We start from the raw sequence: 12,808 nt of genomic DNA, 5'->3' as shown, positions 1-12,808 counted from the left end.
AGTAGAAAACTCAGGCGCCGTTGTTTTAACTCTTCTGTAGCCACGAGCTTCCAGCTGTACCAGTTCTAGGTATTCTGTAGCAGCAGTTTTGCCTCCCCCAGATTTACTAACAACTGCATCAGGACTCAAGATCAAGCTCGGGCTCTTACATTCGACCGTCCCGCGATCGTCGCCAGGGTTTTGGGATCCATCATCGTAGTATCTCTATGTACTCTGGTACTGTCCAATACCCCAGAATAAAGTTACTGACCTGCCATTCCTAGTCACCCTCCCCCTGCCTGAGACAACCACAAACCAAAACCCTTGCAGTAGCAGCAGCACACTTGAACGCAAGCACTCAAAGTTCTTTGACCAAAAGCAGAGGGTAAAAAAAAGCAAGGGTCTCATCTGCCTGCTACGCTACTAACTCCCCTGGCGTCTCGGCTATGCCGCGGGACTCTCCACTCTCCGGCACTCCCGATTCTTTAACGTTGAATTCATCATCATTGTCGGGCAACTTTACACGGTCTGAGATAGTGAATTAAAGAATCGCAAAGAACTGTTTTCTATCTTTGAATTGCATGCTAGTGGACTGCTTCTTTCTGCCAAGGGCATCATATATCATCGCAGGTTTCAATTGAGGCTATTCAGACTCCGGCAACGCATACCTCAAGTTACATGTCTGATTCGTAAAATGACCACTAGCCAAGTATCATGTTTGCGATATCGGTGACATTTTGGACTGCTCTCAATTGCTCGTTCATCGTTACTACTTTGAAGCTTAATACAATGCTGCACCTTAAGTACTAGCCCCCGCCACAATCAGGCAACATGAAGTGCATTGAGTTTCCCTAGCTTACCAGACATATTGGCGGCTGTCGACAAGCAGCTGAGGCGAAACCCTGGGTAATGATATCCTCATTGAGCCGCAAAGCTATGGCAGTGGCTTGTAACAGGGTTCGCCCGCAGAAGCGCTTCAAGACAAGCCATGACGTGTTATCGTGAGATTGAGCAGATACGATTTGCCCATATCAGATGCCAAGCTACAATGGCTACCTGTATTAAGCCGCCATTCCTCGCCGAGACTCGGTTCAATCTAGGCGACGTTAGAGCTTGGAACTGTCTCAACTATCCAGTATCTGTGGTGTTTGAAGTTAGCTGTTGTTTCATGGAAAACCGAATTCCGATTAGTCATGTCGGAGAATCAAGAAACAGAGCTGCGCCTAGGGAGTTTGGATCATGATGGTTTTGAAGGTTGCGGTTATGTCTACAAATGAGCCAGCTTGCTTGCCAACGCGGCTAACAGACAATCCCTGATCGCTTTGTAATGACATGTGAAGATCTGTATATCTAGTTTTATGCAGCTCTTCTACAAGCCTGACTCGCTCTCAAACTATTCGCATGCGACAATGTGCAACTGAATCATGGTCTATTATTGCTTTTTGTGGTTGTCTGGCTATGCTCTACTGTTCTGTGATATTCATGGTAAGGATAGCTCCCCGAGATGTCATGATAACCTTAGCTTTTCCTACCGATCATGGATGGCTACATAGGTACTTAGCCGCTAACGCGCCTCGTACTGGAAGATCTGCCTGTTTATTGTCTGTTCTGGGTCATTGTTCTCTTCAAAGGTTAATGTTATTTCCGCAATACACAGCGCATGGCAAGAGAAGTCATGATACCAAGACAAGAACATGGGCTGCCTCAAATCGCGCCGAGGTAAACAGCAACTTCCTTCTATGGCATATACGAGAGTGCAACAATCTTGATTCTTGGTAATCCATATGCAAATCATACGTCTTGGGAGTAAAATAGTGAGATGATGAGTTGTTCTCTGACAAGGAAACCGGTCTTGTTCTTGAAAGTGGGTGGATCCCCTCCCTCTTTCCATTTCCCAGGATATGGATGCTGACAATTTCCATGAGCGGATATCATTTAAGGAGATTTAAGTACGACTGGTGTAAATTTGGACAGCTCTTAGCTGAGAGTAGGCGGATAAATAACACCCACTCCTCCGCCAATTGGCACGTAGCCAAGCTCTCTACGGGCCGTGTAGCGTGTCCGAACCTACCGAAAACTGCCCCTGTAATTCGCTTGGCGGGAGCATCTCATCCAAAGAAAAGGGAAAGAGAAAGGGAGCCTCCAGACCTGCCTGGCCTGCGCCTACCTAAGCTTACCTTACCTTACCTACTGAGTGCCTGCTTTCTGCCGTCATCACTAATTAACTTAACACTTTGCGTTATCCACTCCAAGAGACGTGAAGCTCCCTGTTTTACAGGTTTCTCTTTTTTCCTTCTCCTCCTTAGTTCACATCCACTCCTTTTTTACATCTTCAACGGTTCCTTAGTCGAGAATATCTTCTTCTTTGTCATCCTCCTTCAGACTCGACGACCCCGACTCGATAAGCAGCTTCAACAGCGCCGGACTGATCCCTGCCCCTTTCGCAGAATTTGCCGTTATCTCGATCCAGATCCAGACGCTACATGATAAGCCACGCCACTTTGGCATTGCGATAACTTCAAGAATCTTAATTAATACAAATAATCCTCTCCTACAATGGGCGCACGAACTCGACGACAGGCCGCAAAGGCCCAAGGCTCTTCTTCTGATTCCGAGCCTGAAGTTAAATCTAACGGCAATGGTGTTGCCCGCGGTACTGCGGATGCTTCGGACGCTGCCCCTCGCGAGAACATCTTCCTGTTCTACCCCAACATAATCGGTACGATAAGCTGAATAAATCGAGGAAATGGTGTCAAATTTGCTAACAAGCAATGTCTAGGATATGCGCGCATTGTCCTTGCTATCGCGTCTCTATACTATATGCCCCTCCATCCTCGCACTTGCTCGTTCCTCTACAGTGTCTCATGCCTTCTCGATGCCCTTGATGGCTACGCCGCGCGTATCTACGAGCAGTCAACTCGCTTCGGTGCTGTCCTCGACATGGTTACCGATCGCTGCACTACAGCTTGTCTCATCGTCTTCCTCTCCTCCGCTTTCCCTCGATGGGCTATCGTCTTCCAGGGCTTGATTGCTCTCGACCTTGCTAGCCACTACATGCACATGTACGCTACTCTTGTGGTTTCAGGCAGCAATGCCAGTCACAAGAACATCGATGAGAGCAAGAATTGGCTGCTCCGCCTCTACTACACCAACAAGGTATGACCACTAATACCGTGATACCTAATTGTCATTTGCTAATTACCACTAGGGTGTTCTCTTCACCCTTTGCGCCCTTAACGAGCTTTTCTTCATTGCGCTCTACCTCCTCTGTTTCTCGTCTCCTCTTGTCTCGCCATACCTCATCAAGCCTATCGAGACTGTCGGTGCTGAACTCCAGGCTGGTGCCCAAGTCAATACCTCGATTCTTGCCCAGATCTTCCCCGATCCCTTCAGCCCCGCTGCTCTTGAGCTTGCTCGTGCCAACAAGATGGACTCCACAGTGCCCTGGGCCATTGCTGGTATCAGCTTCCCTTTCATGTTTATGAAGCAGTTCATCAACTGCGTTCAGCTTTACAACGCTAGCCAGGCTCTCGCCGAGATTGATCTCAAGACTCGCCGGGAACAAGGTCTTCCTCGACCTAAGCCTAAGAAGGCTTAAGTTGGAGGAACCTGGGCTTCTTTTTGATCTTATCCGTAATACGGTAACGGTTCGAGTGGCAGCAAATCCTTCAGCTTTTATGGGGTATTCCCCAGGCTTGTCAGCTACCATATGTTTGACTAGGGGACAGCGGGTTTATAGCTGTGTACGGTCTTTTTCAACTTGCTCCTTGACAAGGGGTGTTTACTAGGGTATACTTTGGGTGGGCATTATATGGATTCCTCCTATACTGCATGAGTCGGCGTAAGAGGTGTGGTTTTCAAAGACTCTGACTCCGGAGGGAAGGAGACTTACTGGGTAAAAGCATTGAGAGAAGCAGCATCCACAGAATGATGTGGAGGAGCTTTATTAGCTGCTAGAGGTGATAATCGTGGGAATCTTGTTTCACTGAGATTTAGCGGGTGGGAGGTATAGACTTCGTTGTAAACTTTTCTCCTTTTTGTTCGTTGGCCGTCCATTTGTTTTTCTTCATTGGCCTATATTTTGTTAATAGTAGACGAATGTCCAATCCACTCGCTGGGAACGAATAAGATTCGCCATAATATTTCTGTACCTCTTATAAATACTATTTTCTTTTTGTTGATTACGAGTTCGACTAGCAATTGATATATAGGAGATAGTGAGAAGCCCTTCCATTACCGTCAGCTGGTGGTTATGGCTCTTTGCGAATGATGCTGAACCTCCAAGCCTGATAGTTGCATCCTTTGAGTGCACTGGAAAGTCTTGAACATATTAGAGCCATGGAAGTAAGTATATGGCATTTAGATTACTCCCTACAAGTATAATACCTTTAGTGAAAACAGTGGTAATAGCAATGATTTGATATGTAGATACTTAGGAAGCAGTACCTAACTTTACCTGTCTGCAAGTTACCCCACATTCATTCGAGGCTCATCCCACATCTCGACCTCACCAAAGTGCCACCTTCCATTACCCACTTGTACCCCATATCTCTCTACCTAACCTCACCTCGACCATCACCACCTCGAGTCCTTCGTCTTCAATCCTAAGCTCATAGGGACGCGGGCTCCAGCGCATACGAATTCACTCACAAATCGCAGAGGATTCGTCAGGTCTTTCTTCATTCTCTTACCCCTCCTCCTACAACCCACCAAAACCGCAAAAATGTCCCACCCAAGAATAGAAGAGGTCTCGGACAGCGACTTCGACTCTGACCCAGCCGAGGGCGACATCGATGACTTTGCCGACTCCGATATCATGCGCCGTGTCGAACCCACCGGCCCCAGAACAGCTCCTGCCGCCGCAGCTCCTCCTCGTCAGGAACCCGCCATCGTCCCCGCCGATGCTCCCGTCGGAGGCACAATGCCTGCCTCAGCCGATCGCTCTGCCTATGCCGATTTCCAGTGTCTTTACCCCGTCTACTTCGATGCCTCGCGGTCTCGCGCTGAGGGCCGTCGTGTGGGCGCTGAGCTGGCTGTCAAGGATCCTCTTGCGCGAGAGATTGCGAATGCCTGCTCACGACTACGACTCCCAACACTGTTTGAGCCTGAAAAGGTGCATCCCAAGGACTGGGCCAACCCTGGCCGTGTCAAGGTCGGTCTGAAGAAGACAGACGGTCACCCCGTCAAGAACAAGCACCACCTGTACCGTCTTGTCGCCGACCATTTGCGCGAAAACCCCACGACCGAAGACAGCCCTGGTCTGCGTGTCCGTATCGGAGGCCAACTGCAGCCCGAGCCCGGGAAGCCCTACCCCAAGCCTGCTGTGCCACGAGGATGGAAGATGGGCGAGCTCGTGCCATACCTGAGCGCTGCCATGACCGGCGGTGGTGTTTCCGAGAATCTGTTTAAGGATATGATGAAGGAGATGCAAGGTGGTGGAGATCCCATGTCAGCACTTATGGGCGCGCAAGCAGGCGGCGGTGGTGGTGAAGAAAGCAGTGGTGGCGGTAAGAAGAAGAAGGATAAGAAGGGCAAGGGCAAGGCATGAGAGTCATATTTACAGCATGTAAAGGGGCGAGATGCTATAATCTGGGATGCTAAAGATACCCAGGGATCGAATGATCAGATGTGAACAAAAAGACGAAATGATTCAAAAATTCAATCAAATAGCCCCTTCTTCCGAGGAATGCTTTGACAAAGCTTGCTACTATGTGGATTTGCTATTTCGTTCGCTATGATACGTACAATATCCATGGAAAAACCATCGAAACCAATAAATTCACCAACAAAAGGGGTATGTAGTAATTCTATGATCATACAGCCAAACGGCCCTGTAAAGCCTCCCACTCCTGTGATCCAACGATCTGCACATCTCGTCCCGAACCGGGGACCATCTTTCCATCAGCACCAGGCAACTTGATACGTAGACGAGCTGCCATAGGCGCATTCTTTCTTCTCTCAGCATTGGCTGTCTGGCCTTGGAGAACATGGGCCTTCTTAAGCACCGATTCTTGCCAGGCTCCCCAGGCAGCATAATCCTCCATCTGCTTGGCGGCATGGTACTGAGGTGTTGATCGAGCAGGCTTCCAAGCAAGCTTGTCCTTGGGCATGGCAGAGAAGTCATACATAGATGCTCCGGATGCCATCTTGACAAGCTCGCCCAGTACATCCTTGCCTTCGTTGGTGATCATGTTTCGGCGCTGCTCAGTGATAGAAGTGGGCTTCTTGAGCGGCTCAGCCAACCATTGGTGCTTATGCTGCTCTGATGTACGAGCACGGCGGTTATCCTCACGTAGGTATCGGACAGCTGACTGAAGGCTCTCGATATCCTTCTTGAGGGCATCCATCTCGCGTGCTGTGGCAACAGCGCGTTCCTGACCAACCTTAGCACCAGCAGCATCGGCGCCCTCAGCGAAAGCACGGCTATCGCTGGCAATCTTCTTCCATTTGTCACGCTCCGATTCGAGGTTCTTGAGTTCTCGGTCTTGCTTCTCGATATCCTCCTTGAGGCTGCCAACCTCCTGGCCAGAAGCCTCAAGTTCTTCCTGCAGCTTAGCGATGCGGTCGATATTGGCCTGAGCATCGCGCATTCGAGATTCGAGGGTCTCGATCTTGAGAACAGCAGTGCTGAGTTGATCTTCACGTTGGATAATCATGCGGCGAGCCTCAGCGTGCTCCTCCTTAAGACGACGAAGCTCCTCCTCAGCGTCAACAGGAATGACCTTTTGAGCCTTGAGCTCTTGAGACCGTAGTCGCCAGGGAGCAGGAGCAACTTCAAACTCTTGAACTTGGTCAAGGTCGGTAGCAAGCGCTGCCAGATCTGAGATCTGGGTGGTGACAGCTCGCAGCTTGGACAGGTATGTGGAGAAGAGATCTGACTCGCTTGAGGTGCTCACTGCGAGAACAGTCTTGTGAACAGCCGATTGAACCTCCGCGTATGTGAAGGGTTCGGTGCGACCTTCGTCAGCGTGGAACAGGTTGTGAAGGTCAAGGCCAATCTGTCGTGCAAGATCTGCAAGCTCTTGTGTCGCCCCACAGCATTCCTCGAATGCTTCATTGGTATCAGGCAACAGGGAGAGAGATCGTGTCCTCAAGTCCTGGAGAGCTCGAACCGCTTTGGCGGCAATAACCTTGGCACCTCGAGTGTGAGTAATAACCGCCTCAGACTTCTTGGAGAAATGCTGGGCAAGCTCCTCATCATCACCCTCAGAAGGCACCACACGTTGAACAAGGCCTCGAAGGGTGTTGAAGGCAACAGCCGCAGAATCGAGATGGCTCTGCATGACATTGGCCTTCATGTGAACATGGTCGGCATAGTTGGCCAGGCTGTCTGAGATGTGCACCTCTCCAAGATGCGAGAGAAGAGCGATGGTACGGTGAAGCTCATCAGCGCAAGTCTTCTCCTTCAGTTCATCCTTGCGTAAACCGTCGATCCAGACGTTAAGGGCTCGCTCAACTGGCTCTAGTTCGTGCAAAGCGTTCTGGTACCTGGAGAATTGTTCAATGGTGCAGTGTGTCATGTCGTTGACGAAACGATCACAAGTGTTCGACACCCAGACAAGCTTGTCTGAAGCATCACAGCCAGCGAAAACATCGTCCTCGTGTCCAGGGTGAGGCTGTCCGTTGAGTCGTTCTCGAATAAAGCTGTTGAGGAGATTCGCCTTAAAAGCCACACGGCGGAAGCGAAGCAGCGAGAGGACAGAATCCTGGTCCTCCTTATAGGTGTCTGGGAGGAAGAGTTTCACAATATCCAAATGCTCCTCTGCTTCTTGGGCCTCCAATCGTCGAAGTTCAAGGTCGATGGTCTTGACTTGAGCCTTGGATGCTGAGAGCTGCAGCTTCATGTTGAGGTCCATCATGGCGCGAGATCGATCGTTGAGCTTCTCGGACTCGCCCTCAGTGACAGCCTGTGAGGCTCTCATATCATCCAAGTCGCTCTGCAGACTCGTGACCAGCTCCCGGAATCGCGAGAGAGTATACTCCATATCCTCCAGTGACTCTTCCTGCTGACCCGCTCGTCGAGCCTGCTCGGTAATCACACTGTCCTTGAAGTCGAGCTCTTCCTGCATCTCCTTCTCGTTCTGCACATGGTTAATCTCAAGCTCGTCGTTGATCTCCTTCAGGCTCTCAAGGTCATCAATAACAGCCTTCAGCTCCTCGATCTGCTCAGCCATGCTCATGTTTCGCTCTGTTAAGTCCTCAATCATATCCTCGGCACCAAGCGCGTTGTCGAGTTGTTGACGTAGATCTTCAACTGCAGTCTCTGACTGCTCAAGCTTCTCCCGACACACGGAAAGCTCTTCCTTCATGGTATTGAAGTCCTTCATATCATCCTCCAGTCCAGAAATTTGGTCTCTCAGTTCCTCTTCGGACGCCTGAGTGAGGTCGCGCAATCGTATAAGTGCTTCTCGTAATCGTTCATTTGTTCGTTCCAACTGCAACCAGCCTGTGCTTGCTCGGTCTTCAGCAGACGTCCCCTTGCCGTATTCTTCGTTCTCTTCCCTCAAAACCTCAACCTCCAGCTCCAACTCTTCCGCCTTCTCTTTGAGAGCATCTAATTCAGCTCTCAAAACCTCTGCTGTTTCCTCAGCCATCTCCCGGTCGAGAGTGGCCAGTTCTAATACGCTTTCTTGCTCCTGCTGAAGCTCTTCGACAGATTCTAGTCGCATTTCCGCCTCTTTCACTAACTTCTTCAGCTCATTGTTCTCTTGCTGCTGCGGTTGGTACTTTTGTTGCAGCTTTTGAATGACATTCTCAAACTTATCCCTTTCATTCTGCACCGTTTCGAGTTGCTTCAGCTTATCTCGATCCTCAGCTCGCTTGCGTTCTAACACCTTCAATTTGGCCTTGAGATCCTCAATCTCTCTGCTTGCCGCTGTGCTTGCAGCAGGACGAGCGGCACCGGCAGTGCTAGTTGCTGAAGGCTTTCGTGATGTGGGTGGTGTAGATTGTCGCGATGCAGGTCCTGCTGTGAGTTTCTCGAGAGCCTTTGTTCTTGCTTGAACAGGGCTTCTGGGTTGAGGTGAAAGAATGTCGCCATTGTCCTTAGGAGGAGGTGGGGGAGAAACAACATCCTCTCTATCAGAGGAGCCTCTTCGTGCTTGAGAGTCGATGGATGTCCGTCTGGCAGCGGAGCTTGGGCGTGATGCTGGTCGCGATGGTCCTGTTAGCGACATGCGACTACTTGTAGTCCTCGCCGGCGCTGCACCAGGTCTTGATATCGATGAAGATATGGATGGTTGTCTTGTTTTAGGTGGTGGAGGACCCATAGATGTACGCGCTCCTCCGACAGAAGCGCGAGGCTTCGCTCCTACAGAGGGGGCACGCGTACCCGAGGGCGTTCCTGTCCGAGAGACGGAAGTACTTGAAGCGCCGCTCAGTTGTTTCGTAGGTGATTTCGTGGGTGACTTGACGAATGTTAGCATTCAACCGCAAAACTACACGGCAACACCTACCCTTGCAAGACTCGTCGGCCGGGCCACCTTAGGAACCGGACTCGGACTCGGTGCATTCAGGCTCTTTCTCCTACCCAAGCCTGTATCTCCTCCCGCGCTCGATGCCCTTCCTGAAGCTTGGTTGTAGCTACTCGGCCTTGAGGGCTTTCGAGCCGGCGGTTTCGGTGTCGGGGCTTGTGCGATGATGGTAGCCATCACAGGCTTGACAAACATGCCATAGCCCATGGGGCAATCGAAATAACGCTCTCCTTGAACACTGCCATCATTCTTTCCCGTTTTCTCCTCTAGTTCAACGCCTATCCACTCTCCGACCTGGAAATGGGTAGTACCAGCGAAGCGCACGATGCCTATCCGGTCATCGTTGAGCTTCACCGTCTGCCCAGGCTTAAAATCTGGCATTATAATATGTTGTCGAAACCGTGGAGCATCGTGTCGGCGCCGCTACTATGTGAGATGCTATCGACGAGGTCGTGATGTCGTTAGCCGTTGTTGTTGCGGGTCTGTTATGTAGGTAGGTTCGGTATAGAAGTCGGGTCTCCTGAGTCGCGTATTAATTAGAGGGGAGCTCTTCGCATAGTGGAGCGGTGCCGCCCGTATTGTACTTCAGGTCCCTCGGGGTACCTGGAGTCGAGGCGCGTTTACCTTCGGATAAATTGCTTTGGCGGCAGTCATTCCCGGCGGTTAGCGTCTAGGTACGTACCGCTTATGCAGGGGTTAAACTCTCAATCCACCGGTCAGCTTTCACTTGTAAGACGTCAGTCGTGGGACAAACATCACAACATTTCTTTATTCTTAAACTCTGTTGGTTGCCAAACTTGTCTGTTAGTCCAAGTTTCTCGCAAAACCCGAATAGCAACAAAGAATCACCCCTGGAGACCGTTGGTGATCAAACATTTTGAGTTTATTGACACTGTTAACTGTTAACTCCAATCCCTAGATACCTGAACTATGCTACTACTGAGGAATGTGATACAAATCAAGGCAAATTGTTTCTTCCCCTTGCCCGAGAGGCTATTTTCTCAATGTTACCAATGCCACCCTTGTTGACAACAAATGGTCTCTCCAAAAAGAACTCCGAAACACCATAGCTATTGCATTACAATCATCGCCTCTCGCGGAAGGTTCCTCCTCTTACCCACTCAACGACTTCAAAGGCTACTCGTCTCTCGGTAGCCTCATCCAAACTCTTACCCACTGCGATTCTAATAATGATCAACCCATCTAGGACTTCAACTGATCCATATGTGGCAATCTCCTCATCCAAACTGGGCTTCACGTACACCACTAGGTCGGTAGCTACAATGCCGCGCCAAAGGGTGGCCATCCATTGCCAGTGATCAATGGGTGCGTATGAGTCCGCAATGGGCACCGTACAAGCGAATTCCTCTGAACGAGTGAGACTGAACCCCTCCTTGACCAGTGCCACAGGTGTCTTTGTCTTCACGCCATCGTCTTGACTCCCTTTGGACGCATGGTCCTCGTCCATAGAGCCACGTCGAGAAATAGGTGACTCGGGATCTATCTCCATCTTGGAGGTAAGAAGCGGCTCAGCTTGACTGGTAATGTGCTTCACCATCTCTCGTGAGTTTTTATGCCAGTGAACCATGGTCTCAAAGCATGAACTGATTTGGCGACTGGGGGACGGTGATTCGTCTTCGCTTCGAGAGCCCTGTCGCTGGCTGTTTGGCTCCCCATCTATGTCCTTGCCCCATGTCTTGAGTGCCACCTCGTTGGATGACAAAAGAGCTCTTTCAACAAGAGCTCCAACTTGCTTCAGCATTCGTGGCTTTGGTCCTTCGATCGCGATTACGGCACCTCGCTTCCCTGCTCCCTTGCTACTAGATTCGATAGCGTCGTTCTCAGTACGAGTGATTCGAGCGATAAGCGCAAGCTTTTCGGTGAACGGCATAGACATGACCATGGCCTCGACGCTTCTGGCTTGCGGATCACGAGGGTTTGAGATTCCAAGTCCAGTGACTGGAGTCCTTAGCTGCCGAATGTCGACTTCTGGTACTGTGTTAGGCGACATCGGTCCAGAAGTTTGCAGAGGAGGGAGTCTCAGAGACTCGTGGTGGTACCGGCCACGGTTCTCATGCTCAGGCCATGGCCCTCCAGCAGGGCGCGGAGGAGGAGGCATTGGACCAGCTTTAGAGCGAGTAAAGTGCGGATCAGGATGAGGGGTAACGGGATATGGTCGGTGAGCAGCTCCTCCTATAGACACTGCTCGAGCTCCAGGGGAAGGGATAGTGCGGTAGCCGCCGATTGAGTTGAAACGGCGCCTCTTGATTTCAGGATTGTCGGGTTCGTAGTCGTCCACTTCTCGATAAGCAGGTCGCTGCATTGGAAGACGCTGTCTCATGGCAGGCAAGTTGCCATAACTCCCACGGCGGGCAGCTTCTGCTTCCTCACCTCGTAAGCTTGGCGTATAGGGATACGGGACAGGCCTGTCTTCTACTGATGCGGGTGTCTGGAAGGGGGTTGAGGGGGTTTGGGGGGTTGCAATTAAACGCAAATTGCACTTCGGGCATCGCCCAGAGTCGTCTCCTGACAGAGAACCAGATCTGAGACCTTGACCTTTGTTTCCACGTCTGGGTTGGTAACGATAGTCCGGGTATTGTCTTTGATGACGCTGCTTCTCTTCGTCTGCTAAGCTCTTCCAGTTGTCTTTGACTTCTTTTGGCTCATCTTGCCACTGCTCCCCAATAATCTTTGAGATATCAGGGTTAGAAAGGTTAGGGTTGCGAGCAACAACCTGAGCTTGATGGTGTTGACGATAGAGGATGAATGCTGTAATAGTGTGTCAGTGGAGGAACTACATGTATACGTAGAGCAGAGTTGTTTGAGGGGGTGCTGCCACTATCCACAAACTCCATGCAATCGACACCGCGATGGTATCAACCTAACAAAGAAAGATTCAACTCACCATTTCGAGGTCTGGGAATCTTAGGAGCTGGAGTACAGAGACAAATATCTCTTGTTCCTTCGCTACTGGCCATGCTGGTAGGCGTGCTCAGCTGGAGCCTCTCAAGTCGACCGTAATTTGCATCAGCAGTGTTGATGGAAGCAGCACGTTTTCTACCCAGAACAGAAGTGCGAGGACTGGGAGATTCTGGAGTATCAGGCAAGGCACGAAAGGCCCGGGGTCTGCCGTAGTCATCGGAGCCCATGGGGGAGGAGTGGGCCGGGGTCATGGCCTGGGCCGGCGTAACCAAAGAGATGACTTGTGTCATTTTTGCTTTCTTTTTGGGACGGTACCTGTCGATTAGAATATGCCGAGCTAGTAACCCTTGTCGTATTGATGTTGAACAGAAAGGCTGAATGAACTCTTGTAATATTGGATGAGATGAGATGAGATGAGATGAAACGAGAGTTAA

General features: G+C 50.5%; 4 protein-coding genes across 4 annotated transcripts; 2 read left to right on the top strand and 2 right to left on the bottom strand.

Annotated features, from left to right (window-relative positions):
- Positions 1 to 2,535: 2,535 nt before the first annotated feature.
- B0J16DRAFT_380123 (CDP-alcohol phosphatidyltransferase-domain-containing protein) lies at positions 2,536 to 3,577 on the top strand (the record flags this gene model as incomplete). Its single annotated transcript, XM_046131047.1, has 3 exons — positions 2,536 to 2,698; positions 2,759 to 3,135; positions 3,188 to 3,577. The coding sequence occupies 3 exons, from the start codon at positions 2,536 to 2,538 to the stop codon at positions 3,575 to 3,577; spliced, it is 930 nt and encodes a 309-aa protein (XP_045986142.1).
- An 860-nt stretch (positions 3,578 to 4,437) lies between these two features.
- On the top strand, positions 4,438 to 5,666 carry B0J16DRAFT_332588 (signal recognition particle, SRP19 subunit). The gene has a single exon (XM_046126729.1). It carries the CDS (start codon positions 4,703 to 4,705, stop codon positions 5,525 to 5,527), a length of 825 nt encoding a protein of 274 aa, XP_045986141.1. The 5' UTR covers positions 4,438 to 4,702; the 3' UTR covers positions 5,528 to 5,666.
- Position 5,667: 1 nt separating this feature from the next.
- Positions 5,668 to 9,973, bottom strand: B0J16DRAFT_360880 (dynein associated protein-domain-containing protein). The gene is made up of 2 exons (XM_046129726.1): positions 9,435 to 9,973; positions 5,668 to 9,386 (listed from the first exon to the last, which is right to left on the bottom strand). Exons 1-2 carry the CDS (start codon positions 9,831 to 9,833, stop codon positions 5,793 to 5,795), a joined length of 3,993 nt encoding a protein of 1,330 aa, XP_045986140.1. The 5' UTR covers positions 9,834 to 9,973; the 3' UTR covers positions 5,668 to 5,792.
- A 226-nt stretch (positions 9,974 to 10,199) lies between these two features.
- On the bottom strand, positions 10,200 to 12,664 carry B0J16DRAFT_394269 (uncharacterized protein; the record flags this gene model as incomplete). The annotated part of the gene is made up of 2 exons (XM_046132122.1): positions 10,200 to 12,221; positions 12,358 to 12,664. 2 exons carry the CDS (start codon positions 12,662 to 12,664, stop codon positions 10,537 to 10,539), a joined length of 1,992 nt encoding a protein of 663 aa, XP_045986139.1. The 3' UTR covers positions 10,200 to 10,536.
- Positions 12,665 to 12,808: the final 144 nt, after the last annotated feature.

This window comes from Fusarium flagelliforme (assembly GCF_020744385.1).
Source record: "Fusarium flagelliforme strain FIESC 12 MPI-CAGE-AA-0113 chromosome Unknown B0J16scaffold_2, whole genome shotgun sequence".
Lineage (NCBI taxonomy): Eukaryota > Fungi > Ascomycota > Sordariomycetes > Hypocreales > Nectriaceae > Fusarium > Fusarium flagelliforme.
Note: the sequence above shows the minus strand (reverse complement) of the source record. Positions and strands in the feature narration are given on the sequence as shown.

What these genes read in the sequence shown, in the direction of transcription:
- B0J16DRAFT_332588 (XM_046126729.1), top strand. Translation starts at nt 4,703, where the DNA reads ATGTCCCACCCAAGAATAGAAGAGGTCTCGGACAGCGACTTCGACTCT.
- B0J16DRAFT_360880 (XM_046129726.1), bottom strand. Translation starts at nt 9,833, where the DNA reads ATGCCAGATTTTAAGCCTGGGCAGACGGTGAAGCTCAACGATGACCGG. An exon ending in GGCCGACGAGTCTTGCAAGG is followed by an intron (nt 9,387 to 9,434) that starts GTAGGTGTTGCC and finishes ACATTCGTCAAG; the next exon opens with TCACCCACGAAATCACCTAC.